Source organism: Manis pentadactyla, chromosome 3 (genome assembly GCF_030020395.1).
Source record: "Manis pentadactyla isolate mManPen7 chromosome 3, mManPen7.hap1, whole genome shotgun sequence".
Classification (NCBI taxonomy): domain Eukaryota; kingdom Metazoa; phylum Chordata; class Mammalia; order Pholidota; family Manidae; genus Manis; species Manis pentadactyla.
Genome location: NC_080021.1, coordinates 89,914,353 through 89,942,029, shown reverse-complemented (window position 1 = coordinate 89,942,029; position 27,677 = coordinate 89,914,353). Strand labels below are relative to the sequence as shown.

At 42.1% G+C, this 27,677-nt stretch overlaps 2 protein-coding genes across 3 annotated transcripts in view; one reads left to right on the top strand and one right to left on the bottom strand.

Annotated features, from left to right (window-relative positions):
* The first annotated feature begins 658 nt into the window (after nt 1–658).
* IDI1 (isopentenyl-diphosphate delta isomerase 1) lies at nt 659–3,044 on the top strand. Of its 2 annotated transcripts, none has more exons than XM_036910777.2 (5): nt 659–1,051; nt 1,266–1,438; nt 1,522–1,614; nt 1,818–1,948; nt 2,576–3,044. In XM_036910777.2, the coding sequence occupies exons 1-5, from the start codon at nt 936–938 to the stop codon at nt 2,891–2,893; spliced, it is 831 nt and encodes a 276-aa protein (XP_036766672.2). In that variant the 5' UTR covers nt 659–935; the 3' UTR covers nt 2,894–3,044. The 2 variants fall into 2 exon arrangements, with proteins under 2 accessions (XP_036766672.2, XP_036766680.2); XM_036910785.2 differs by lacking the exon at nt 659–1,051 and adding an exon at nt 1,054–1,145.
* Nucleotides 3,045–5,342: 2,298 nt separating this feature from the next.
* GTPBP4 (GTP binding protein 4) overlaps nt 5,343–27,677 on the bottom strand; it is a 31,615-nt gene continuing 9,280 nt past the window's right edge. Inside the window, exons 11-17 of the mRNA XM_036910736.2 lie at nt 11,295–11,372; nt 11,033–11,084; nt 10,442–10,542; nt 9,855–10,052; nt 8,767–8,832; nt 6,748–6,891; nt 5,343–5,956 (exon numbers count right to left, since the gene is read on the bottom strand). Of these exons, the coding sequence (XP_036766631.2) occupies nt 5,804–5,956; nt 6,748–6,891; nt 8,767–8,832; nt 9,855–10,052; nt 10,442–10,542; nt 11,033–11,084; nt 11,295–11,372 (792 nt within the window). The 3' untranslated portion in view covers nt 5,343–5,803. The remainder of the gene's footprint in view (nt 5,957–6,747; nt 6,892–8,766; nt 8,833–9,854; nt 10,053–10,441; nt 10,543–11,032; nt 11,085–11,294; nt 11,373–27,677) is intronic.

Here is a 27,677-nt window from a genome sequence, read left to right as displayed (position 1 = left end):
GTTTCCCTTACAATACCCTTAACGAAGCAAGAAAATATTAATTTTAATAGTCCTTAAGTATTCATCATTTTAATAGTACATATATCAAAATGAAAAGTACATATAAAACACTTATACATACTAAAGTACCATGGTTGCCTTGAGTAAAAGCATTTGTAAGAATGTTTGAGGTGCATACTGAAACTTTTTTCATTGAACATTTTACTGAAAAGAATGCCGAACATTTATTGAAACCTGGATATTTGGAAGACATACTTTAAAAACAAACTTAGGCAAAACCACAGTGAAGGCATCACATCACACCAGTCAGAATGGCCGCCATCCAAAAGACAAGAAACGTGCTGAAGAGGATGTGGGGAAAAGGGAGCCCTCCTTACAGTGCAGGAGGGGATATAAACTGGGGCACCTTCTATGGGCAGCAGTATGGAGAGTTCTGAAGAAACGAAACAAATAACATACTTTGCCGCCCGGCCTGGGAGAGGTCCTGTGACCGTTGCGCATGCGCGGAAAGTGCACGCGCTGACGAAATGGTAATTGCTAGCTTTGACCTCACTCCCGTTAAATCTGGACTTGCCGGAAGAGTGCCCCACGCCACACTTCCGGAGGGGATTCCCAACGCTCAGCCTCCAACCTTAATGCTCCGGAAGACCAGCGTGCAGACGGGTCTCAAAGCTTCAGAGCGCGATTGTGCAGGAACGTTGGCGTCCTTGGGAGCTTCGGTCGCAGTCGATTGGCGGGCGCGACAGGAGGGCAGCAGCTCGCCCCGCCTTCGGCGCCGTCTGTCAGGCCACCACCGCTCCACCGTCCAGCACCCCCTCTCACCGGAAAGGGAGGGCGCCGGGAGTCCCTGCGCGTCAGTCTTGAGGACGCCGGGCGTGGCACCACCGCGCGATCTTGACATCAGGCGCGGTCCGGCGCGCAATTGGCAGGCGGGCATGTGGCGCGCTCTGGCACGAGCTCGGGCTATTGGGCGCGCGGCGCCGGTAGGCGGAGCCTGGAAGCGAGGTCTTAAGGCCGCGGAGCAGGAGTGCGCTGACAGCCGGCGCCTGAGGTACAGAGGGATCAAGGACTTGGGGACAGCGGTCTGTTGGAAGTGGGGCTGTCGGGGTGGGACCTGCGGAAGCGCGCGGACGGACGGCGCCGAGGTTAACGGGAGGATGGGATGGGGAGATGGGGCTGTTGGGGCCGGAGTGTGGCGGGGACCCGGAGGATGGGTGGGGGGCGCCCCGGGCCGCGCGCTGAGCCCTCCGCCCGCTCGGCCTCAGACCCCCGGGATACCCGAAACGCGCCAGGACAATGCCGGAGATCAACACCAGCCATTTGGACGAGCAGCAGGTGCAGCTGCTGGCGGAGATGTGCATCGTCATCGACGAGCACGACCACAAGATTGGGACCGACAGCAAAAAGAACTGCCATCTGAACGAGAACATCGAGAGAGGTGCGGCCGGGCGCCCGAGCGGGGCGGGGGCGCCGCTGGAGAGGCGGGGACCCTGCCCTGGTGACCGCGCCTCCCGCTTGCAGGGCTGCTGCACCGCGCCTTCAGCGTGTTTCTGTTCAACACCGAGGACAAGCTCCTACTGCAGCAGAGGTCGGACGCCAAGATCACTTTCCCAGGTCAGGGCCCGCGGTGGCGTTGGTCGGGGGGCTGGTTTGCGGCCTGGCGGGGAGGGAAACCAGACTCCATCCCCGTTGCGAAGAAGAGCAGCCGGCGCCGTTACCAGGCCGAGTGACACTATTGTAGCTGCTTTCCACGTGTCAGGAGTCCCGTTGCTTTTTCGTTTGAAACGTTAACCTGCGGCCGTGTTACCTTGTTCCAGGTTGCTTTACCAACACCTGTTGCAGTCATCCTGTAAGTAATCCCAGAGAGCTTGAAGAAAATGATGCTATTGGAGTAAGACGAGCGGCCCAGAGGCGGTTAAAGGCTGAATTAGGAATCCCCATAGAAGAGGTAACTGGCTTGACTGCGCAGTCTAGTAAGCCGAAATCTTCCCTGGAAGTCTAAACGTACAATTTTAAATTCAAGTGGAAGTGTTCGCGGTGCAACCTCGAGTTACTTGCCTCAAAAAGCACCTTGAGTAAAGATTATTTAAATTTTGATTTTTCGGTAATATCAGAATTTTACCTCAATGCAGAAATAGATTGATCTGTTAACCAGTATGTAAATTATTTTTATAATTGATCACATCAAAGATGCTTATTTTCTTGTGGTAATCTTTAGGAATGTGAACTACAAATCTGTTGAACCATCTTTTCCTGAATTGCCCCCTATAAAACCTCTTCTCATCTAACTTAAGTGGTATTTCTCTCTACCAAAAAGTAATATTAAGTTCTTCTTACTTTAGTGAGTTTTAAATTATTTTGATAAAAATCAAGTTATATTTTTGGTCCTATGTAAATAGTCTCAAACGGTTAGAGAAACGGGTCATACTTAACCACCGTGTTCAAGGTAAACAGTCTCTCAAAACAGTAGTATTTCCATACATCAATAGTATAGTTCTGTTTTCAAGGTGTTACTGATATGTGGTGGGTCAGTTTAGGTTACTTTTTTTTATTGTTGATGTTATTTTCATTCTAGGTTCCTCCAGAGGACATTAATTACCTAACCCGAATTCACTACAAAGCTCAATCTGATGGCACCTGGGGAGAACATGAAATTGATTACATCTTGTTTGTGAGGAAGAATGTAACTCTGGATCCAAACCCCAATGAGATTAAAAGCTACTGCTATGTGTCAAAAGAAGAACTGGAAGAGCTCCTGAAAAAGGCAGCCAGTGGTGAAGTTAAGATAACTCCATGGTTTCAAATTATCGCAGAGACTTTTCTCTTTACGTGGTGGGATAACTTGAATCATTTGAATCAGTTTGTTGACCATGAAAAAATACATAGAATGTAGTAAATGTGGAGATGAATGATGAACGAAATACTGAAAAACTTCCAAGTGAACTTAAATTTTTTTTTAATCTGGCTCTCCATTAGAATTCTCATTTGAAATGATACTTTACAACCAGTATTTGTGTGGGAAATAAAGCCACTTCTTAACTGTGTATCACACACCCTATATATGTGCACTGCTATAGACATTTATGATTGTAAATAAGCAAATAATTTAACCTGTCTAAACATAGTCCTGACATGTTTTACAAGTCAATGAAGCTCTTCATTTTTGATATGTGATAAGCATTTTCAGAAAATAGAGCATTTTGCTGTTTGCCAGGTGCTCTATATATATAGTCATGGTCCAGAAAAACTGCAAAGGAAACTGTTGGCTTAGCTACTTAAAAACAGTCCAAATTAACTTCACATAGTAATAGAAAACTAGTAGATCAGGTTCAAGGGAAGTTAAATGGTATATATTCTAATTTCTGTCATTCTAAGTTGATTTTGTGATTTGGTAATTAGACAGGTTAGCTTAAATCTTTTAAATGGTCTTAACCAATTAGTAAAGTCTGTTTTCAGAATTACAGGCTCTTTGGAAAACAGGTCATACTTAACCACCGTTGTTTCCTAATCTTGGCTCTGTTGACATTTGGGCTGGATAATTCTCTGTTGCGGGGTTCCTCCTGTGCAGTGGAGGCTGTTTGACACAATCCCTAGATTCTACCCACCAAATGCCAGTAACACCCCTACCACCATGACAGCCACAACACACCAGGCCAAAGGTCTCCTGCAGGGCACAGTCACCCCCAGTTTAGAACCACTGTTTACAACTCAGGCCATATTGTAGGGGGGAAAATTCACAGAAAAGCTAATATTCATGTTAAACATGGAATATGTGTATGTTAATAAGCTGTACCTTGACTAATGCACTTTTTAAAACTCTTGCCATAGATTTCTCAGATTTGCCACCTTACAGTAGCTATGTTACCCTTGAATGCTACACTATAATAATGAAGAAAAAGATTAAAAATTATTTCTTACAAAGTTAAAAGGCTTTATGTTTATAAATTCAGTAGAGATATCTGTTAAGAACAGTTAACAATTTCAGGCAGGACTGTGGAGCAAGTATTTTATTGTATTGCAAAACCAATTTTAATACTGTTTAGTTTGTTGAAATGTTAATAGTAGATTAACCTGCCAATGTAGCTTAAACATAAATGCCTTATAGCTTCAAAATACATTTATAATATTTCTAGTCCCTTATAGTTGTCTTCCACACATAGCAACCTAATTCAGTAGCTACACTTGCTGCCTCTTGGACCTTAGAGCCTTAGACTCAGCAAGTGGAGAAATGACCACTGTTGTACTAGAATGCTCCTCCAAAATGTGAACTCTTTAGGACTATTTTATCTTTTTAAAGCCAAATCAGAGTTTAAAATTTTTTCAAGTGTTTGAAATTCAGTATCCAAATAAAATCCTGTTTGATGCTGGAAAAACCACTGATCACTCATTTAAGGGCCAGAGGTGGCCTTCTGTAAAATCGTTTATTCAGTCCCCACGTGTGTTACCCAGAGAACAAGAGCAAAAAGATACTGTGGGATGAAGGAGGGCACTCACTTGGCAGAGGGGACAGGTACAGATGGAAGGACAAGCTCCTTGGGGCATGTTCACAGTCAGTGGAGCGCGTCTGCTCCCTGGGAATGCAGAGTTCAGAAATGCAGCCACAATGATTACAAGGGGCTAGGGGCAGAGGCTAAGCCATAGGGGCTAAAGCTGACCAAAAGTCACTGGTTTACTGGCCACGCCTTCCCCTGGAAGAGGCAAGCCTCCAGAGTTCCAAACTAGATGAGAGCAGATTCTGCTGGTGCAGCTGTTCAAATGGAGAGGGATTCCTGCTGCCTCATGCTCCACCTTCTCAGACACCACTCGAGTTTGTTTCTCTCCATATAATCTTTTCCAGCTGTGTGTGTGTGAAATTTTACTTGCCCAAATGCAGTATTATTTAAACACACCTATGTATAAGAAAAACACTACTAGACTGTCCCACACAGGTGAGCTGAGGAAGTGCTCCACGGTCAGCAAGGACTTGCTGAGCAGAGTACATCCCTCTGAAAGTCATGAAGTAGGGTAATGGGACTCTCATGGTTAAGTGGCATTTAATTTCCCACATTTTACCGTGCTTGGGTGTCTTGAGTTGACATGCACCTCAGGATTCCCATTGAGAGTATCAAAAACACCCCCAGGAGGTGCTTCTGTGGTGCTAGTGTATTGTGGTGTTTTATTGGACATGTAATCTTGGACGGCTGAAGCAGGAAGTGCCCACGTTTGATTACTGTAGTGCCTCGGAACATTTTATTCTATAAAATATAATAATTCTTTGCCTTGAAAACAAAAAACTTATTTTCCCTTTTCATTTAACCAAACTGACAGCAAGCAATTCATAACCTAAAAAAAAGTGAATATACTTTCTTTTGGAAATTTATTTTGGATAAAATAATTGCAGACAGACTACAGTGGTTCATACATTGTAGACAAAGACTAGAAAATAATTTAGGCTGGAGCTTCAACACCCCAATACTCATGTGCACCTATGTCTGCAGGGCAGAGCTGGTAGCCTTCAGGCCATGTCAAGTGGATATGTTTTCTCTGCAAAAAAAGACTGTTCAGTAAGATCTTCCCCATCAAAAACAGTCACATCAATAAATCTCCAGTTCTGCAAATCTAAAGCAATCAAAACTCCATTAATGCAGAAACCACTGTCCACCCAAAATATGTAGTATGTGCAGTGGTAAGAATTTGCCACACCTGTATAGTTATATAGTTACAAGCTTTAGCTATTTCATTATTTGCAGTTCATAGATCAAGCCTCACTTTTGTGAAACCAAACCAGACCCAAACAAGAAACAGTTTAGGTTGCAATGGACACTTATCTCCTGTCCTTTTTTCCAGCTTTCCTCTTTCCAGAGAGCAGGTGCTTTGGCTTCATATCGAACACATGCCTGTCTGCCTCCCCCCTCTTCCCCAAGCGATTCATCTTCTTCTGTGCACTCTTCATCATCGTCTTGGCTTTCTTCACCATCTGTAAAGGGGAAGGAAACAATGCATCCGCTAATGAGAACCCCATCTCCATGTGTATTTTCCTTACCCATCTAGGAAGCCAGGTCTGTTCTACAAAAAGACCCAGATTAAGTCTCATTCATAGCAGTCTTCCCTGGACCACCATAGTTATCTGCACAGACTACCCAGTATCTGAGATGCCAAGATGAAAATTCATCTGGACAAGGTTTGTTTGGACCTGGAGGACTGGAGAGCATCTGTTCTAACTCCCACTTAGACAAACGAAGAAACAGTGGCTTGTGAAACTGTACTACTCACATCTGAATGGCAAGTGGCAGTGAAGCATTACCAGATCTATAAATGGAGACAGCATAGTACACTGCAAAACTCAGGCATGCATAACCTGGACTGCCTGCCAGTTTATATACAGACTCTCCTTTTTCAAAATGCTCAAACAATTTTCATGTTTACTTAATAAAGTTTGAGCAAAAAAGTACTATGTACACCAAAGTCTTTCGCAAAAGACTAACCAAAACAGCTCCCTCTGAGCTGGTTCCCTGCCTGGGTTTGTTGTGGGAGAGGGCCCAGGCTTCCACGTTCTGAGCATGACCTTTAACAGCCACAGGACACCATGCTCCTGTCCACCCCCAGAAGGGATGCCAGTAGGGATTGGTGCCCTAGGGCCAAGGTCCAGGGATACCCAACTGCAGCCCCCAGGGTACAGCACAGCAAACCCACCTGCAGGCCTCACCCCCCCTTGTGTAACCAACACAGAAGCCACGGCTTCTTTAACCACATATCATAGAGACCTACCTTGCCATCCCGGAGCCCTGAGACGTCACGTGGCACTCGAGAGCAGCTGTGGCTCCGGGTGGCAGAGATGGGTGGGACTGAGTCTTCCCGCTTCCTTTTCCTGGTCACACTCCGAGACCTTCTGGCCTGGACTGCATAATGCGCCTGAAAAACATAGACAGCAAACCATCTCTTCAGGATCCTGGCCTCGCTTCCAGGCCTGGTGACAAGCATGAAATTATATGGCAAGAGGAAAGGACACTTAGGGACTTTTAGCACCATCATCAAATGAGCTAGAGATCTTTAAACGGCACAAAGTTAATTTCAAGTTATTGGTCAAATAGTGTTTCTCATGTTAACAGCTGCTTTTTGTTACAGCTGATTTTAACTCCATTTAAAACACTCTACTGAGAGCTTCCCATTCTAGTGTTTTCCCTCACCCTAGATCACTAGACTAGCTTCACAACTTACATTCCAGATGCAGAGGCCCCTCCTTCACACCTCCATCTCGGAGCATCTGTCTACACAGGATAGAATATCAGAAACCACCCTCAAGAGTAAGCAGTGACACAGGGTCACGTCTAGAACAGTGCAGCAGTCTGCCCTGGGACACGTTAGCTCTGTTCACATTGGTGGGCACCTCTCGCCCTCATCACTAGCCTGGACACAAGGATAACACAACTGCCTCAGCACACAGATGTAAGCCCAGCACTTAACCAGAAGTCAAGCTGTATCTGTACATTAAAATAATACTCCCTGTAAGGAAGCACTCTCAGACATCACTGACTAAAATCAAATTAGTCCAATCCTTTTGGAAAAGAACTTTAATGCAACGTTAGCCTTTGATTTTGGATATTCCATTTCTGGGACTGTCTTAAAAAAATCATCCCAGAATATAGAAAAGTTCTTTATTTATATAAAGATTTATGTGCTCCAGCATAACTCAGGCAGAAAGAGCTGTAATTCTAACAGGTACAAGAAATGCCTTCTAATCTTTGGGCTCCCAGGAAAACTTCTAAGTCCAAGCCTAAATTCCTCTCACATTGAGAGACAACACAACCTCCTATTTATCTGATAACTCAACTGAAGTTACTTATAGCACTATAAGAAAGCACTTGTCACCAAAATCAGAGTTCAAGTAAAAAGATTATGTAGGACATAACTTTATCTGCTTTGTTCTTCAATACTCCATTCCAATTTGTATTTTTCCCTAACACAAATTCTTCTATTTTATTATACGCATTTCTTATATGTCCCTTACATTATTAGAGGTGATAGCAAACAAATTTTTAAATTGCAAGCAATCCAAAAAGCCTAAAATAAACAAACTAAATTCTTTTACTCAATCAAAAATGTGAGAAAATTACCCTAAAATGAAAAATGTTTACATCACAGTGAAAAGTAGATGTGACATGTGTAATGGGATTACAAATATATGTTAAGGAAATAAAGATGAAAGCCCTCTGGTGAGGAAATGAATAAAGAGGCATCTACATGTAAACCTAGTCTGTTTTGTGTACTGGAACCACAAGTGACTTTTTTCCAGTTTTGAGTATTTTCCAATTTTTCCATTAACCTGGAATGGAAGATAATGTATATACACATATAATAATACACTGACAAAAGCAAAAAAAAACAAAGAAGATGCACTGGGCCACCTCACATAACTGCCATTAACTAGAACTGACTATTCCAGGGAACCCGTCCTCCCTCAGGAATGAGGTGTATTTGAGGATGATGGAGTAAGCAAGGTCTTCCCAAATTCTCCTCGAGTCAGGAGAAGAGCTGCACTCAGCATGGTCCCATAAGCCACATGCCCAGAGTCACCTGAGAGGGAAAAGGATACCATGTGCTCAATGCAATCAATGCTTAACCAGCCACTTCCCTAAAGACCTTGTGCCAATGAAGCTCCTCAGCAGAAATACAGCAAGTTCTTGTTTCCTTTTTAATCGACTACCATCCTATAGCTTCTTGAGGCCCTGGTTTTCTAAGACAATGCTGTGCCCAGCTCCATAAGCTCTGAGAGCCCTATACACTCACACTGTCCTTATAATCCATGTCAACTCCAAGACTGCGCATCTCATTCTCCAACACTTTCCGCTGAACCTGAAAAGGAGAAAACAGTGTTTGTTTTAAGCAAAACTAGCTTGATGAAATGTCAAAAATTCAAGGGAAAAATGTACCTTTCACAGTGATCTATGATACACTTCCCTTAGAAATAACACGTTTTCCTTGGGTTCATGTTCATGTTTCATTAAATCCCATGAAAATGAACATTTCCTTGGCAATTGCCATGTTTAAGATGTGTGACTTTATGTTCTCGATTCTGCACAACTCTGCAGGGACTGCTCCATGTACAGAGGTCACCAAGGTTGAGGTCAGAGGTGAGCCCAAGATATAGACTCCAGAGGCCAACCTCTCCTCCCAAAGCCACTAAGCACCTGGGGTGCCATGACATGCGTGCCTGTCAGAAGCCAGTGCTTCACCGTCATATGGAAACTATTCACACAGACAGATGCCCACATCACATGGGAACAATTCACACAGACAGAGGTGTCTGGAATCTCATTATTGTCCTTCTCTCCCATTACACCATAGCTGCTCTGCACATTGCCTCTCCTTGGAGAGCTGACCTGCCCCATCCTCTGCCATGATTTGGAGACAACCACAGCCTCACTGTCACCCTCACAGGAGCATGGAGCCGGAGAGAAGAACATTCACAATGATAGAGCTGAGGGCTGCAAGGAATCCCAACACCATGTGACTCATCTGTACCTAACACCACCATGAGTCCCAGGAGCCAGTATGCCGCCTCTGGAGCTAGGTTAGGTCGTGCTGTGTCTGTAACCTGCAATAGATGAGTTCTGCCTGATAGAGAAACTGAAGCACACACTGACTGATGGCTCTACTCTCTACAGTCAAATTATGACCCTATGTGTACAAATGCAAATGCTCAAGCTGAAAGTCACCTTTCAAAAAAAAGCCACAACCATCAGAATGTAAACAAGAGACTCAGAGTCAATATCACCAATAAAACCAAGTATGTGCAAACTCATAGCCACATTGGAGTTGAAATGCTGTATTGAGCAATGGCTATATAGGAACCCAACACACAAAGAGCAACTTGCCTTCTTAGCCGTCCGAGGCATTCTGGGTCCCTGTGTATTCTTCTCTTTGGATTGCAGAATCTTCAGCTTCTTCTTTTCTCTAATTTGTTTTGCCAGCTGTCGGATTTCCACCATTTCTTCATCCTCACTTTCAGACTCACTGTCATACTCCCCAGCAGCTGTTCTTAGCTCCTCTTCTTTTTCTAACTCTTCTAGTTTCTTCAAAAAGTCATAAATTAAACCATAGTGAAAACTCAAAAATAAGTGTAGCAACATTTACATGGGAACTACGTGTCCCCTAGCCTTTGGAGATGCACTGAATGGAGGGTCTCCACACAGGGACCTGCTCTGCAAGAACACTGAGCTGAAAACAGCCTCTTCACAGTTCTGTGTCATTTTTTTCTTCTTTAAAAGCAACTACTGCAAATATCAGGGTTAAGGATGTGCAGACATCACCTCCCCTGGGATCTCACAGGCCCTCAGCAGGAGCAGGCTATGTGTGATCAGGGAGAAGGACGAGGGCAACCGGTACAAATGAGCCAAAAGCTGTGCTTGCAGCTGGTAGCCACACAAAGAGCAGTAAAAATCATTTAACATACGAAACAAACCTGCATGATGTCAGGATCAATGTAATCAGCTATATTATGGCCCTGCCAGATCTCAGGTATCTTATCACATTTTTCAGATGAATTCATTATATCCCAGTATTCTAAAGTTAGAAAAAAATTACATTCATAAATACTTTGTACTGTGTCCAAATACCATGTCCCCACAATGAGTTATATAATTTAGGCATGTCAGTCTGTAAAGATTACAGAACATTTGTGTTCCACACAACATAAATTGACAAAGATGCTTATGCGAGAATCACTCCAAACCCTTGCCAGGTCTCCCAGTGTCTTGAGACTAAGTGACTAGAGATGGAAAGCAAATATAAGGTGGAACACAAAGGCACAGACAGGCGGTTGTTAACACTATCAACACAGTTTAGCATTTATATGCTACGGAAACTACAAGGATAGTCCCACATCCTAAAGTCATAGAAAACACTGGTGAAGGAAGAACTTGCAGAGCCCATTAGCATGCAACCTTCTGTATTTAAAATTAAACTGACGTCCTCACTGAAGCCCTTCCACATGGCTCTAAAGCCCTTGTACACAGTGGGCATTCTGGAACCCCCAGGACACTACAGCCCTTACTCTGAAGATCCAAAATGTAGTCATCTCCCAGCTCCAGTTCAAGGTCTCGTTCCTGCAATAGCAAAGCAGAACTGTTAATCAGCTGCTTGACCTTCAGTCCACAAGTGCTGAGGTCCCAGAAATGCTCCTCACCCCATGCAGAGGCATGAATTTCAGCTCTTACTTCTGGTAGGGAAGCTGGCAGAGCATCTGTTGGACATCTCACATCTGAACAGTACTCCCTGCCAACCCCCACCTACGAGGGCGAGTGACAGTAACCTACCCTCTTCCTCTCATGCTCCCCAGTTTCCATTCTCTTCCTGTGTGCCACCACTCCTTCCGGGATGAAAGGGGGCCTCTCCTGAGAAGACAATGTTGGAAATATTTAGGGGAAACACTTTGCTGAATGCAAGACAAACATGAAAACTCAAGACAAGTTCTCCATCTGCAAAGGAAACACAAAGCACTACCCAGATCAATCAAGCCACAAGTGACTTGGCAGGAGAGAGGAGGTGCACGGAAGCCAGGAAGACCCAATAAGCTGATCCTAAACTTATTTAGAAAAAATAAACATTAAGATCATCAAGAAAAATTATGGACAAAGAAAGCAATACAGGAGAAATAAAGACTGATGAATGAGTGAATTTAGAAATTCACTCAAGAATGTACGAGAATTCAATGGAAAAACAAACTATTCAATCACCAGTTCTGAGACAAATGATAGCCAGTTGAAAACATAGATGGTAACTGACTCCATCTGATTCCTAAAAACAAAACAAATCCAAGACTGAGTGAGGAATTCCATTCAAAACAGGTAAAATATTAACCACCCTACAGAAGAAAAAGTACTTCTTAAAGAATGTTTTTGGCCCTCTTATGCATGACACAAAACCCAGCAGCTGTAAAAGGAATATTAATATACACTAGTAGCTTAAAAATGTGTAATTTTTTTGATGTTAAAAAAATCAAAAAGGAAATAACAAAAAGAAAAATATATTTACAGAACATACAAGAGTTCTTTAACACAGAAGTTACAGATCAATAAGTAAAAGACAAACAGCGTAGGAAAAAAGATGTCAGAGTAGGAAGGCAAAGCAAAGACCTCCTCCCACATACACACCAAGGAAGCAAATACAGCTAACCATGAAAATGACCTGAAGACTGCAGAACAGACCACCTGCACCTGGGGAAGAAGAAATGCCCACAAAGAAGGATAAAATGGCAGAGCCATGATCAAGAAGAACTCTAGCCCTTCCCCCAATCCAACCCACAGGGAGCAGAAGAGGAACAGAGCGGGGAAGGATAGGTGCTCAGGAACACACCTGGACATGGAGATCTGCTCTGAAAACACAGGTCCACAATGCATTGGGTTCTGGTGGCTGGTGGGGCTGGACACCAGAGACAGTTGCACTTCGGGGAGCTGGGACTAGCCACTTGTGGAGGACAGGCATGCTCTGCCAGTCCCACCAAGACCCAAAGCAGAGAAGGCCATCTGAAAGATTTGTCAGCAACAGGAGGGATGCCAGAAGGCCAAGGATTGGACAGAGCTCTCTCCTCAGGACAAAGAGCAGTGGACGATACCTCCCTAGCCCTCCCTTGGACCAACAGGTCAGGCACTCTCAGGAGCCCCAGACACTCCATTCCCCTCAATGGCAGCTCTGTACCAAGGCACTTCCCTGTGCACCTCCAGCGTGCCAGCCCACTTGGCCCAGCAACATCAGACCCTGTCACCTGGCACATGGAGGGAGGCTCTCCCAGTTTTCTCAGCCCTCTCTCAGACCACTGTGGGACATGCCTAGAGGAGTCAGTTCCAAGCACTCCTTCCTCCCCATGGATGGCCAAGCCTGGTGCTGCATGCCGCACCACTCCCAGAGGGCACCTGAACAACTCACTGCCACAGCACAGCCTGCCACCACACCACACCCAACCACCCCACAAACTCCTACACCCCGCACACCCCATTAATCCTGCAGTCCTGCCACTGCTGCAGGATAGGCAGAGGGTGGCCCCCCCGACAACGATCCCAGCAGAAGCCACTGCTCTGATTACAGAGGTCTGGCTGAGGCACACCGCCCACAGCAGCAGACTGAGAAAACCACTGGTAGCAGACAGACAGAAAGGCTGCCCCACCCACTACCCACCAATAGCAATTGGGACTCCACAGCAAAGGAGAACTAGGCATGGAAAGGAAAGAGTCTTGACCTTCTGGGCATCAAAGGACACCTTCTTCAAAAAAAACATTACTCTCTAGACCTGGAAGCATACAGATACAAGGAAGAAACACAGAAACACAGAAAAAAATGAGGCATAGGAATATGTTCCAAACAAAACTACAGGGTAAGACACCAAGAGGAGGACTAAACGAAACAGAGATCACCAACTTTCTTGATAAAGATTTCAAAGTCATAAAAATGCTCATTGTCTGAAGAAATGAATTAAAAATCTCAGGGAAGACTTCAACAAAGAGATACAAGAGCTGAAGACTACAGTAACTGAAATGAAACATACAATGGAGGGAATAAATAATAGACTGCTGTAAGTGCACAGGACAATCAATGAGATGGAAATCAGAACAGAAACACAATAAAGATGAGGAATGGAGAGAAAAAAGGATCTCTAGGAATGAAAGAATAATAAGAGCTGTGAGACCAATCCAAACATAACAATATTCACATAATAAGAGTACAAAAAGGAGAAGAGAGACAAAAGGATAGAAAGTCTCAGTGGAAGTAATTGTTGAAAACTTCCCCAATGTGTGAAAGGAAATAGATACTCAGGTCCTGGATGGAAGCACAGAGAGCCCACAACAAAAGAAACTCCAAGGGGACACCACTAAAACATGTAATAATTAAAATGACAAAGATTAAGGATACAGAGATAGTACTGAAAACAGCCAGAGAAAGAAAAAAGATTACTTATAAGGGAAACCCCATCAGGCTATCAGCACTGACTTCTCAGCACAAACTTTACAGATCAAAAGGGAGTGGCATGACATATTTAATGTATTAAAACAAAAGGACTTTCAACCAATAATCCTCTACCCAGCAAGATTATCATTCAAATTTGAAGCAGAGATTAAACAATTCCCAGATAAATGAAGGCTCAAGGAATATTTAACCACTAAACCAGCATTACACAATATGTTAAGGAGACTGTTGTACATGGAAATATTCCTAAAGCTAAATAACTTTCACCAGTGAAAATAAACCCACAATAATGGTAGTAGGCCAATTAATTACCTAGCAAGTACAAATTTAAAACAAAAGTAGCAAAACCAACTATACACAAAATCAATCCAAGAATACACAAAAAGTGCAGATTATGCCATCTAACAAATAAAGCATGGAGGAGGAAGAAGAAGAAAAAAGTACTTTTACATTGTGGTTGAAATAGAACAATCAGCAACTTAATATAGACTATTGTATAATAGTCAGGAAGCTATCCTTGTACCTTTGGTAACCACAAAACTAAAGCCTGTAATAGATAACACGAGAAAACTAAAATAGAGAAGTCCAATAACAACAAGAAAAACCATCAAATAACAAGAGTATGAGAGAGGAACAAAGGAACAGAGAGAAGCTACAATAACCACCACAAAAAAAATTAATAAAATGGTAATAAGTAATAAGTACATACCTATCAATGATTACCTTAACTGTAAATGGACTCAATGCACCAATCACAAGACTTAGGGTGACAGAATGGATAAAGAAACATGGACCATCCATATACTGCTACAGGAGACTCATTTCAAACCCAAAGGCATACACAGACTAGAAGTGAAGGGATAGAAAAAGATATTTCATGTAAACAAAAGGGAGAAAAAAGCAGGAGTAGCAGTACTTATATCAGATAAAATAGACTTCAAAACAAAGACACTAACAAGAGACAAAGAAGAACATTACATAATCGTATAGGGATCAGTGCAACAAGAGAATGTAACCATTATAAATATCTATGTACCCAACACAGGAGCACCTAAATATATCAAACAAATACTAACAGAATTAAAGTGGGGAAAAGACTGCAACACATTCATTTTAGGAGATATTAATTAACCACTCACATCAATAGACAGATCAACCAGACAGAATATAAGTAAATAAACACAGGAATGGAACAATACATTAGATCAGATGGACGTAACAGATATCTACAGAACATTCCACCCAAAAGCAGGCAGGAAACAGTTTCCTCAAGTGTACATAGAATGTTCTCCAGAACAGATCACATACTAGGCCAAAAAACAGCCTCAATAAATTCATAAAGATTGAAATTGTGGCAGAGCCAAGATGGCGGTGTGAGTAGAGCAGCAGAAATCTCCTCCCAAAACCACATATATCTATGAAAATATAACAAAGACAACTCTTCCTAGAATAAAGACCAGAGGACACAAGACAATAACCTGAGAGAACCCAGCGCCACGCGAAGGGGGTAAGATACAAGCCCCAGCCTGGCAGGACCCAAGTGCCCCTCCCCCCAGCTCCCGGCGGGAGAAGAGTAGGCAGAGCGGGAGGGAGACGGAGCCCAGGACTGCCGAACACCCAGCCCCCGCCATCCAGGCCAGAGTGCAGACACAGTGCGTGCGCGGGGTCCCTGGATACTAGGGAAACAGGCAGCAAGAACAGTGAGCAGGCACCGGAGACCAGGCGCCGGAGGACACCAGAAAAGCGAGCGACCTTTTTTTTTGCTGTTTTGTTTTGGCGAGCGCTTTTGGAACTCTTAAAGGGATAGGGACCCCAATACTAGGGAAACAGGGCAGAAAGACCGGTGAGCAGATGTGTGAGGCTGGCGCTAGAGAATAAAGAAAAATGAGCAGCCACTATTTTTTTTTTTTTTAATTTAAACTATTTTTTTTTCTTTTTTTTTGTGGTCGTTGTTTTGTTTTGGCGGGTGCTTTTTGGAAGTCTTAACGGGGCAGGGCTGGACACTTAATCCAGAGGTAAGGAAACCGGGGACCTCTGGGCACCCTAACCCCTGGGCTGCAGGGAGCACAGAGGACCCTTATGGAGATAAATAGCCTCCCAGCCGCTCCCCTTCCAACGCGACTCCACCACTTTGGAGCACAGGCCTGAACCAGGAAACGCCCACAGCAACAGCAGAGATAAACTCCATAGCAGCCGGGCAGGAAGCAGAAACCCTGTCTGCGCGCAGCTGCCCAGCACAAGTCACAAGAGGTCGCTGTTCTCCCAGGAGAGGAGGGCCACAAACCAACAAGAATGGAAGTTCTTCCAGCCGTCACTTGTTCCAGCTCTGCAAACTATTCCTATCACCATGAAAAGGCAAAACTACAGGCAGACAAAGATCACAGAAACAACACCTGAGAAGGAGACAGACCTAACCAGTCTTCCTGACAAAGAATTCAAAATAAAAATCATAAACATGCTGACAGAGATGCAGAGAAATACTCAAGAGAAATGGGATGAAGTCCGGAGGGAGATCACAGATGCCAGAAAGGAGATTACAGAAATGAAACAAACTCTGGAAGGGTTTATAAGCAAAATGGATAGGAGGCAACAGGCCATTGATGGAATTGAAACCAGAGAACAGGAACGCATAGAAGCTGACAGAGAGAGAGATAAAAGGATCTCCAGGAATGAAACAATTGCATCAATAAAAAAAAAATACCTAGGAATAAACCTAACCAAAAAAGTGAAAGACCTGTACTCTGAAAACTATAAGTCACTCTTAAGAGAAATTAAACGGGACACTAACAGATGGAAACTCATCCCATGCTCATGGCTAGGAAGAATTAATATTGTCAAAATGGCCATCCTGCCCAAAGCAATATACAGATTTGATGCAATCCCTATGAAATTACCAGCAACATTCTTCAATGAACTGGAACAAATAATTCAAAAATTCATATGGAAACACCAAAGACCCCGAATAGCCAAAGCAATCCTGAGAAAGAAGAATAAAGTAGGGGGGATCTCACTCCCCAACTTCAAGCTCTACTACAAAGCCATAGTAATCAAGACAATTTGGTACTGGCACAAGAACAGAGCCACAGACCAATGGAACAGACTAGAGAATCCAGACATTAACCCAGACATATATGGTCAATTAATATTTGATAAAGGAGCCATGGACATACAATGGCGAAATGAGTCTCTTCAACAGATGGTGCTGGCAAAACTGGACAGCTACATGTAGGAGAATGAAACTGGACCATTGTCTAACCCCATATACAAAAGTAAACTCAAAATGGATCAAAGACCTGAATGTAAGTCATGAAACCATTAAACTCTTGGAAGAAAACATAGGCAAAAACCTCTTAGACATAAACATGAGTGACCTCTTCTTGAACATATCTCCCCGGGCAAGGAAAAAAACAGCAAAAATGAATAAGTGGGACTATATTTAGCTGAAAAGCTTCTGTACAGCAAAAGACACCATCACTAGAACAAAAAGGAACCCTACAATATGGGAGAATATATTTGAAAATGACACATCCGATAAAGGCTTGACGTCCAGAATATATAAAGAGCTCACACGCCTCAACAAACAAAAAACAAATAACCCAATTAAAAAATGGGCAGAGGAACTGAACAGACAGTTCTCCAAAAAAGAAATACAGATGGCCAACAGACACATGAAAAGATGCTCCACATCGCTAATTATCAGAGAAATGGAAATTAAAACTACAATGAGGTATCACCTCACACCAGTAAGGATGGCTGCCATCCAAAAGACAAACAACAACAAATGTTGGCGAGGCTGTGGAGAAAGGGGAACCCTCCTACACTGCTGGTGGGAATGTAAGTTAGTTCAACCATTGTGGAAAGCAGTATGGAGGTACATCAAAATGCTCTAAACAGACTTACCATTTGACCCAGGAATTGCACTCCTAGGAATTTACCCTAAGAATGCAGCACTCAAGTATGAGAAAGATCAGTGCACCCCTATGTTTATCGCAGCTCTATTTGCAATAGCCAAGAATTGGAAGCAACCTAAATGTCCATCGATAGATGAATGGATAAAGAAGATGTGGTACATAAACACAATGGAATACTACTCAGCCATAAGAAAAGGGCAAATCCTACCATTTGCAGCAACATGGATGGAGCTGGAGGGTATTATGCTCAGTGAAACAAGCCAAGCGGAGAAAGAGAAATACCAAATGATTTCACTCATCTGGGGAATATAAGAACAAAGGAAAAACTGAAGGAACAAAACAGCAGCAGAATCACAGAACTCAAGAATGGACTAACAGGTACCAAAGGGAAAGGGACTAGGGAGGATGGGTGGGTAGGGAGGGATAAGGGGGGGAGAAGTAAGGGGGTATTAAGATTAGCATGCATGGGGGGGTGGGAGAAAGGGGAGGGCTATACAACACAGAGAAGTCAAGCAGTGATTCTACAACATTTTGCTATGCTGATGGACAGTGACTGTAAAGGGGTTTATAGGAGGGACCTGGTATAGGGGAGAGCCTAGTAAACATAATATTCGTCATGTAAGTGTAGATTAGTGATAGCAAAAAAAAAAAAAAAAAGGCAGTTCCTGTGTGGTAACCTCCAATGAGTTCTACACAAGGGTATAAAGGGCATATAAAAGTGTAGGCAAAGGGTCTGTTTGTGTTTATATAGAGGATCAAAGCCTAATTGGGCTACCCCGAAAATGAACTAAGATACGATATGAAAGAGAACTTCCAACATCAGCACTCTCTGGAAGACTCATGCCAGAAGATGATCATCAAAAAACCGCAAAAAAGATCCACGCACTGCTACAGCTGTAGATGCACTCATCCCACCAGCTCCTGGACTTGCCATGGGAATGAAGAAGGAGATATCTAAGCTGGCCTGTGCATACACTAAAACAACAAATTTGACTGGATCTATACTGTTGGAACTCAATCAAGAATTAGGAGAAGTGCAAATTGTAGCGCTCCAAAATCTTACAACTACAGACTATTTACTGTTAAAAGAACATAAGGGATGCAAACATTCCTCAGGAATGGGTTGTTTTAATTTGTCTGATTTCTCTCAGACTGTTCAAGTTCAGTTGGACAATATCCACCATATCATAGATAAGTTTTTACAAATGCCTAAGGTGCCTAACTGGTTTTCTTGGTTTCACTGGAGATGGCTGGTAATTACAGGTATGCTTTGGTTATGTAACTATACTCCTATTATGTTAATGTGTGTGCGCAATTTAAGTAGTAGCTAAAAACCTATACATGCTGAAGTTACTCTACAAGAAGATATGTCAAAGAAATAATCAATCTTCCCATGTTTTCTTCCGCCTGCTACTTCTATAGCTTTTCTTCTTCCTTCCTAATTACAACCCTTAAATAGAATTCGTGCCTCATATCAAATTTACCGAGTATCATAATTCTTCCAAGTGGTAAAGATACCTCAAGACAAATGCTGGGCATAGAAGCTACAGGGCATAAATATGCAAAGAAATAAAAAGCTAACCATTTCAAACAATAAGGCTTCTCTCTCACTTACCAACTTTACATTTCCCTGTATGGCCCCGGAAGATGACTGGTTAGCCAGAGACAGGTAAGATTTCTCAAAGGAGGAACAACCTAAGACAGGCACAGTCGCAGGGGGGTCATTAGGTGAGAAATTGGGGATCAACAGAGGTGAGGCTTAGAACCTCACCCCCCCTTCTGAGAGAAATCTTCTGCATACGTGGATGTTTTATTGCCCTTGTCTAGCTTGGATTAACACATAGTCTACAGGCACACACCTGATCATCTACATTTGCTCTCTTACAACACTAAACTATGTTTTCTACCTTTATCTTGTACCTACCTACCACTTCAGCATTTTATTAAAAATAATAATAATAAAGAGAGAAATGTGGTATCCACATATAAATCAAGTATAAAAACCAAATGAGTATTCATATTTGAACTGTTTATTGTTCATAATGCATGAGCAAAACCGAAAGTTTCTGTGATGACTGCCCTTGTACTGTTCACCATGTAACTTATTCACTATGTAAGAATTTGTTCTCCATGTAAGAACTTGTTTGTTATGCCTCAGAAGACTGGAGACTGATGAAAATTAGGCTTGGAGTGGATTAATGATTGTGCATTGAGCATTGACTCCCCTATACAGAATTTTATTGTTGTTAACAACCATTTGATCAATAAATATGAGAGATGCCCTCACAAACAAACAAAAAAAACAACAACAACAACAAAAGTACACACTTCCAATTGTAAAATAAATAAGTAACTGGGTTGTAATGTATAGCATAAGGAATATAGTCAAAATATTGTAAGAACTTGGTATGGTGATAGCTGGTACCTAGAATTATCATGTACATAAATGTTGAATCACTATGTTGTACACTTGAAACTAATGTAATGTAATACTGTGTGTCAACTACCCTTCAATAAAAAATAATTATCTACCAAAAAAAAAAAAAAAAGATTGAAATTGTATCAAGCAGTTTTTCAGACCACAATGGTATGAAAGCAGAAATAAATTACACAAGGAAAACAAGAAGCCTACGAACACATGGAGGCTTAAACAACATACTTCTAAATGATCAATGGATCAATGAACAGACTAAAACAGAATCGAACAATACATGCACACAAACGAAAACAAAAATTCAGCACTCCAGTATATGTAGGATACCGCAAAGGCCATTCTGGCAATACAGGCTTACCTCAAAAAACAAGAACAATACCAAATAAAGAGTCTAAACTCACAACTAAAGAAACTAGAAAAAGAACAAATGAAACCCAAAATTAGTAGGGGGGACATAAAAAAGAGAGAATACCCATCCTCTTAAAGTTTTCCAAAAAGTAGAAGAGGAAGGAATACTTCTACTCATTCTATGAGGCCGGCATCACCCTAATACCAAAACCAGGCAAAGACCCCATGAAAAAAGAAAATTACAGACCAATATCCCTGATGAACATAAAATTCAACAAAATGTTAGCAAACTGAATTGAAAAATACATCAAAAAGATCATCCATCATAATCAAGTAGGATTCATTCCAGGGATGCAACGATGGTACAGTATTAGAAAATCCATCAATATCATCCACCACATCAACAAAAAGGACAAAAACCACATGATCATCTCCATACATGCTGAAAAAACATTTGACAAAATTCAACATCCATTCATGATAAAAAATACCAACAAAATGGGTACAGAGAGCAAGTACCTCAACATAATAAAGGCCATATATCACAAACCCACAGCCTACATCACACTTAACAGCGAGAAGCTGAAAGCTTTTCCCTAAGATCGGGAACAAGACAAGGATCTGTACTTTCTCCACTTTTATTCAACATAGTTCTGGAGGTCCTCACCATGGCCATCAGACAACACAAAGAAATAAAAGGCATCCAGATTGGTAAAGAAGTTAAAACTGTCACTGTTTGCAGATGACATGACACTGTACATAAAAAACCCTAAAGACTCCACTCCAAAACTACTAGAACTAATATCTGAATTCAGCAAAGTTGCAGGATACAAAATTAATACATAGAAATCTGTTGCATTCCTATACACTAACAATGAACTAGCAGAAAGAGAAATCAGGAAAACAATTAAATTCACAATTGCATAAAAAAAATAAAATACCTAGGAATAAACCTAACCAAGGAAGTGAAAACCTATATCCTGAAAACCACAAGACACTCTTGAGAGAAATTAAAGAGGATACTAATAAATGGAAACTCATCCCATGCTTTTGAATAGCAAGAATTAATATTGTTAAAATGGCCATCCTGCCTAAAGCAATCTACAGATTCAATGCAATCCCTATCAAAATACTGACAGCATTCTTCAACGAACTGGAACAAATAGTTCTAAAATTCATATAGAACCACAAAAGACCCTGAATAGCCAAAGCAATCCTGAGAAGGAAGAATAAAGCAGGGGGGATGTCACATCCCAACTTTAAGCTCTACTACAAAGCCACAGACAATTTGGTACTGGCACAAGAACAGACCCACACACCAGTGGAACAGAATAGAGAGTCCAGATATTAACCCAAGCATATATGGTCAATTAAAGTACGATAAAGGAGTCACGGATATACAATGGGGAAATGACAGCCTCTTCCACACCTGGTGTTGGCAAAATTGGACACTACATGTAAGAGAATGAAATTGATTACTGTCTAACCCCATACACAAAAGTAAACTCAAAATGGATCAAAGAACTGAATGCAAGTCATGAAACCATAAAACTCAAAGAAGAATATATAGGCAAAACTCTCTTGAACATAAACATGAGCAACTTCTTCATGAACGTATCTCCATGGGCAAGGGAAACAAAAGCAAAAATGAACATGTGGAACTATATCAAACTAAAAAGCTTCTCTACAGCAAAGGACAAAATCAATAGAACAAAAAGGCATCCTACAGTATGGGAGAATATTCATAAATGACATTTCCGATAAGGGGTTGACATCTAAAATATACAAAGAACACACACACCTCAACAAACAAAAAGCAAATAATCCAATTAAAAAATGGGCAGAGGAGCTAAACAGACACTTCTCCAAAGAAAAAATTTAGATGGCCAACAGGCACATGAAAAGATGCTCCATATCGCTAATCATCAGAGAAATGCAAATTAAAACCAGAATGAGATATCACCTCACACCAGTTAGGATGGCCACCATCCAAAGGACAAACAACAACAAATGTTGGTGAGGATATGGAGAAAGGGGAACCCTCCTACACTGCTGGTGAGAATGTAAATTAGTTCAACCATTGTGGAAAGCAGTATGGAGGTTCCTCAAAAAACTCAAAATAGAAATACCATTTGACCCAGGGATTCCCTCCTAGGAATTCACCCTAAGAATGCAGGAGCCCAGTTTGAAAAAGACATATGCACCCCTATGTTTATCGTAGCACTATTTACATTAGCCAAGAAATGGAAATGATTTCACTCATCTGTGGAGTATAAGAACAAAGAAAAAACTGAAGGAACGGAACAGCAGCAGACTTAAAGAACCCAAGAATGAACTAACAGTTACCAAAAGGAAAGGGACGGGGGAGGCTGGGTGGGAAGGAAGGGATAAGGGGAAAAAGGGGCATTATGATTTGTACACACAATGTAAGGGGTGGGGCAAGGGGAAGGCAGTATAGCACAGAGAAGACAAGTAGTGATTCTATAGCATCTTACTACGCTGATGGACAGTGACTGTAATGGGTTATGTGGTGGGGACTTGATAATGGGGGGAATCTAGTAACCACAATGTTGTTCATGTAGTGTATATTAATGATACCAAAAATAAATAAATAAAGAGACTTTCATTTTAAAAAGTCAATTATATTTTAAGGTGAAACAAAAAAGGAAGAAACAAATCCTATCATTTGCAACAACATGGATGGATGCTCAGTGAAATAAGCCAGGTGGAGAAAGACAAGTACCAAATGATTTCCCTCATTTGTGGAGTATAACAACGGAGCAAAACTGAAGGAACAAAACAGCAACAGATTCACAGACTCCAAGAGGGGACTAATGGTTACCCAAGGGGAGGGGTGGGGGAAGGCCGGTGGGGGAGGGTGGGAGAAAAGGATTATGGGGTATTATGATTGGCACACATGGTGTGTTGTGGGGGGGATCATGGGGAAGATACTATAGCACAGAGAAGGCAAATAGTGACTCTGTGGTATCTTACTACACTGAAGGGCCACAACTGCAATGGGGTATAGGGGGGACACAGTAACATGGGTTAATGTAGTAACCACATTGTTTTTCATGTGAAACCTTCATAAAGAGTGTATATCAGTAATACCTTAATAAAAAAAAGGGCAGAGTACCTTAACAGACATCTAAAGAAGAAACACAGATGGCCAACAGGCACATGAAAAGATGTTCCACATCACTAATCTTCAAGGAAAGGCAAATCAAAATGACAATGAGGTATCATATCACACCAGTTAGAATGGCCACTATCCAAAAGACAAGAAACAACAAGTGTTGGAGAGGATGTGGAGAAACAGGCACTGTTGGTGGGAATATAAATTGCTGCAGCCACCATGGAAATGTGGAGTATAAAGGTTCCTCAAAAAACTAAAAATAGAAATACCATTTGACCCAGTAATTCCACTTATAGGAATTTATCCAAAGAAAACAATCCCTGATTCAAAAAGATATATGTGCCCCTATGTTCATCGCCACACTATTTACCATAGCCAAGATATGGAAGCAAGCTAAGTGTCCATCAACAGATGAATGGATAAAAAATATGTGGTATCTATACACAATGGAGTATTATCCATCCATTAAAAAAAAAAAGAAATCCTGCCATTTGCAACATAGATGATCTAGAGGGTATTATGTTAAGTGAAATAAGCCAAGAGGAGAAAGACAAATACCATATGATTTCACTTATTTTTGGAATATAAAAACAAAGCAAACAGAATAAACAAAATAGCAGTAGACTCATAGACAAGCATCTAGTGGTTACCATGGAGGAGGGGAGAGGTTGAGGTGGGTGGGTGAGGAGACCAGTAAAAATGCACAATAACTTGCAATAACTATATAAATTCATCTTGGAGATGGTAGAAAAGCATAGAGAATGTAGTCAATGATTCTGTAACATCTTTCTATGTTGACAGATTGTAACCACACAAGGCGGGGTGAGGATTTAATACTATAAGTAACTGCTGAACCACTGTGTTGTAGATTTGAAATCAAGATTATGATTGCGGAGAGGCGGAGCCAACATGGCGGCGTGAGTAGGACAGTGGGAATCTCCTCCCAAAAACATATATACTTTTGAAAATACAACAAACACAACTAGCCCTAAAAGAGAGACCAGAAGACGCAGGACAGTGGCCAGACTGCAGCTACACCAGCGAGAACCCAGCGCCTGGTGAAAGGGGTAAGATACAAGCCCCGGCCCCGCGGGACCCGAGCGCCCCTCCCCCCAGCTCCCGGCGGGAGAACAATAGGCAGAGCGGGAGGGAGACGGAGCCCAGGACTGCCGAACACCCAGCCCCAGCCATCCGGGCCAGAGCGCAGACACAGTACATGCCCAGGGGGCCCTGGATACTGGGGGAACAGGGAGTAAGACCTCTGAACGGGTGCTGAAGCTGATGCCCCTGTGACAAAGAAAAGCGGGGGCTTTTTGAAAGTCTTAAAGGGACAGGGACTTAAAAGCTTGACGGAAACAACCCAGGTCACAGTACAGCAGCTGGAAATTACAGGGAAAACCGGGTGCACTAACCCCCTGGGCAACAGCTCTGAGACCCCTCACGGAGGCAAACAGTCAAGCAGCCCCCCCATCCATTACCCCACCGGGCGCTGCGAAAGCAGAGAAGCAGCCTGAGACAAATTCCGCCCACAGAAAGGGAAATTTCTCCCTTCCGGCCAGGCAAGACACAAAGACCCACTCTACACGCAATTACCCAACACAAGCCACTAGGGGTCGCAGTTGTCCCAGTAAAGAAAGGCCAGTAGCAAGTGAAAATTTTGGCCCTCCCAGCTGACAGTCAATATCACCTGTCAACATGAAAAGGCAAAAAATATGATCCAGACAAGACTAACCCAGACAGCTTCAGCATCTGCTACATCTTCCCCTGAGAAGGAATCTGGGGAGATAGATTTAGCCAGTCTACCTGAAAAAGAATTCAAAACAAAAGTCATAACCATGCTGATGGACTTGCAGAGAAATATGCAAGAACTAAGGAAGGAGAATTCAGAAATAAAACAAGCTCTGGAAGGACTTCAAAACAGAATGGACGAGATGCAAGAGACCATTAATGGACTAGAAAACAGAGAACAGGAACGCAGAGAAGCTGATGCAGAGAGAGATAAAAGGATCTCCAGGAATGAAAGAATTTTAAGAGAGCTGAGTGATCAATCTAAAAGGAATAATATAAGAATCATAGGTATTCCAGAAGAAGTAGAGAGAGAAAAGGGGATAGAAAATGTCTTTGAAGAAATAATTGCTGAAAATTTCCCCAAACTAGGGGAAGAAATGGCCTCTCAGACCACAGAGGTACACAGAACTCCCATGACAAGGGATCCAAGGAGGGCAACACCAAGACACATAATAATTAAAATGGCAAAGATCAAAGACAAGGACAAAGTATTACAAGCAGCCAGAGAGAAAAAAAAGGTTACCTACAAAGGAAAACCCATCAGACTATCATCAGACTTCTCAACAGAAACCCTACAGGCCAGAAGAGAATGGCATGATATACTTAATGCAATGAAACAGAAGGGCCTCGAACCAAGACTACTGTATCCAGCACGAATATCATTTAAATATGAAGGAGGGATTAAACAATTCCCAGACAAGCAAAAGTTGAGGGAATTTGCCTCCCACAAACCACCTCTACAGGGCATCCTACAGGGACTGCTCTAGATGGGAGCACTCCTAAAAAGAGCACACAACAAAACACCCAACATATGAAGAAGGGAGGAGGAGGAATAAGAAGGGAGAGAAATAAAGAATCATCAGATTGTGTTTATAATAGCTCAACAAGCGAGTTAAGTTAGACAGTAAGACAGTAAAGAAGCTAACCCTAAACCTTTGGTAACCACAAACTTAAAGCCTGCAATGGCAATAAATTCATACCTTTCAATAATCACCCTAAATGTAAATGGACTGAATGCACCAATCAAAAGACACAGAGTAATAGAATGGATAAAAAAGCAAGATCCATCCATATGCTGCTTACAAGAGACTCACCTCAAACCCAAAGATGCGCACAGACTTAAAGTCAAGGGATGGAAAAAGATATTTCAAGCAAACAACAGAGAGAAGAAAGCAGGTGTTGCAATTCTGGTATCAGACAAAACAGACTTCAAAATAAAGAAAGTAACAAAAGACAAAGAAGGACATTACATAATGATAAAGGGCTCAGTCCATCAAGAGGATATAACCATTATAAATATATATGCACCCAATACAGGAGCACCAACATACCTGAAACAAATATTAACAGAAGTAAAGGAGGAAATAGAATGCAATGCATTCATTAGAGGAGACTTCAACACACCACTCACTCCAAAGGACAGATCCACCAGACAGAAAATAAGTAAGGACACAGAGGCACTGAACAACACACTAGAACAGATGGACCTAATAGACATCTACAGAACTCTACATCCAAAAGCAACAGGATACACGTTCTTCTCAAGATTATGATTGCATATCAATGATACTTCAATTTTTTAAAAATGGCTTACTTAAAGAACTAAAAAAGCCAACAAACACAATGAAAATGCTTGCCCACACTAACCATTAAAGAAATGTACCACAACGGAACCGTCCTCACCTGAGACAGATGCTAACCCCATCCTCAGCAGCACAGGGAAACAAGCATTCCCGAATGGTCTGTACCCTATAGACGAGTAAGGCCCCCTTGGAAGGCAAGGACATGATCCCATGTCACACCCTAAGTCACTCTACGAATACATTTCCAATTAAAATCAAAGACCTGTGTATACAGAAGTGCACCGGACGTGTTTATAATGGCAACAATGAAAATATTTTAAAAACACATCTGTGTTTATACGTTTACATACCTGCGTTTAAAATTGTTTTAAAAATATGCTTACATGCCAAAAGTATTTCTGGGAAGTTAAGACAGTTCCCAGTAACGGCCTCTGGTGGAGGCACAGGCTGTACCCTAGCAGCTTAATGTCTTTTACCTTTCCATTCCTTCTGATACACATGGCACAATTTTCACTCTATGTAAGAAACCCCAGGGCTCT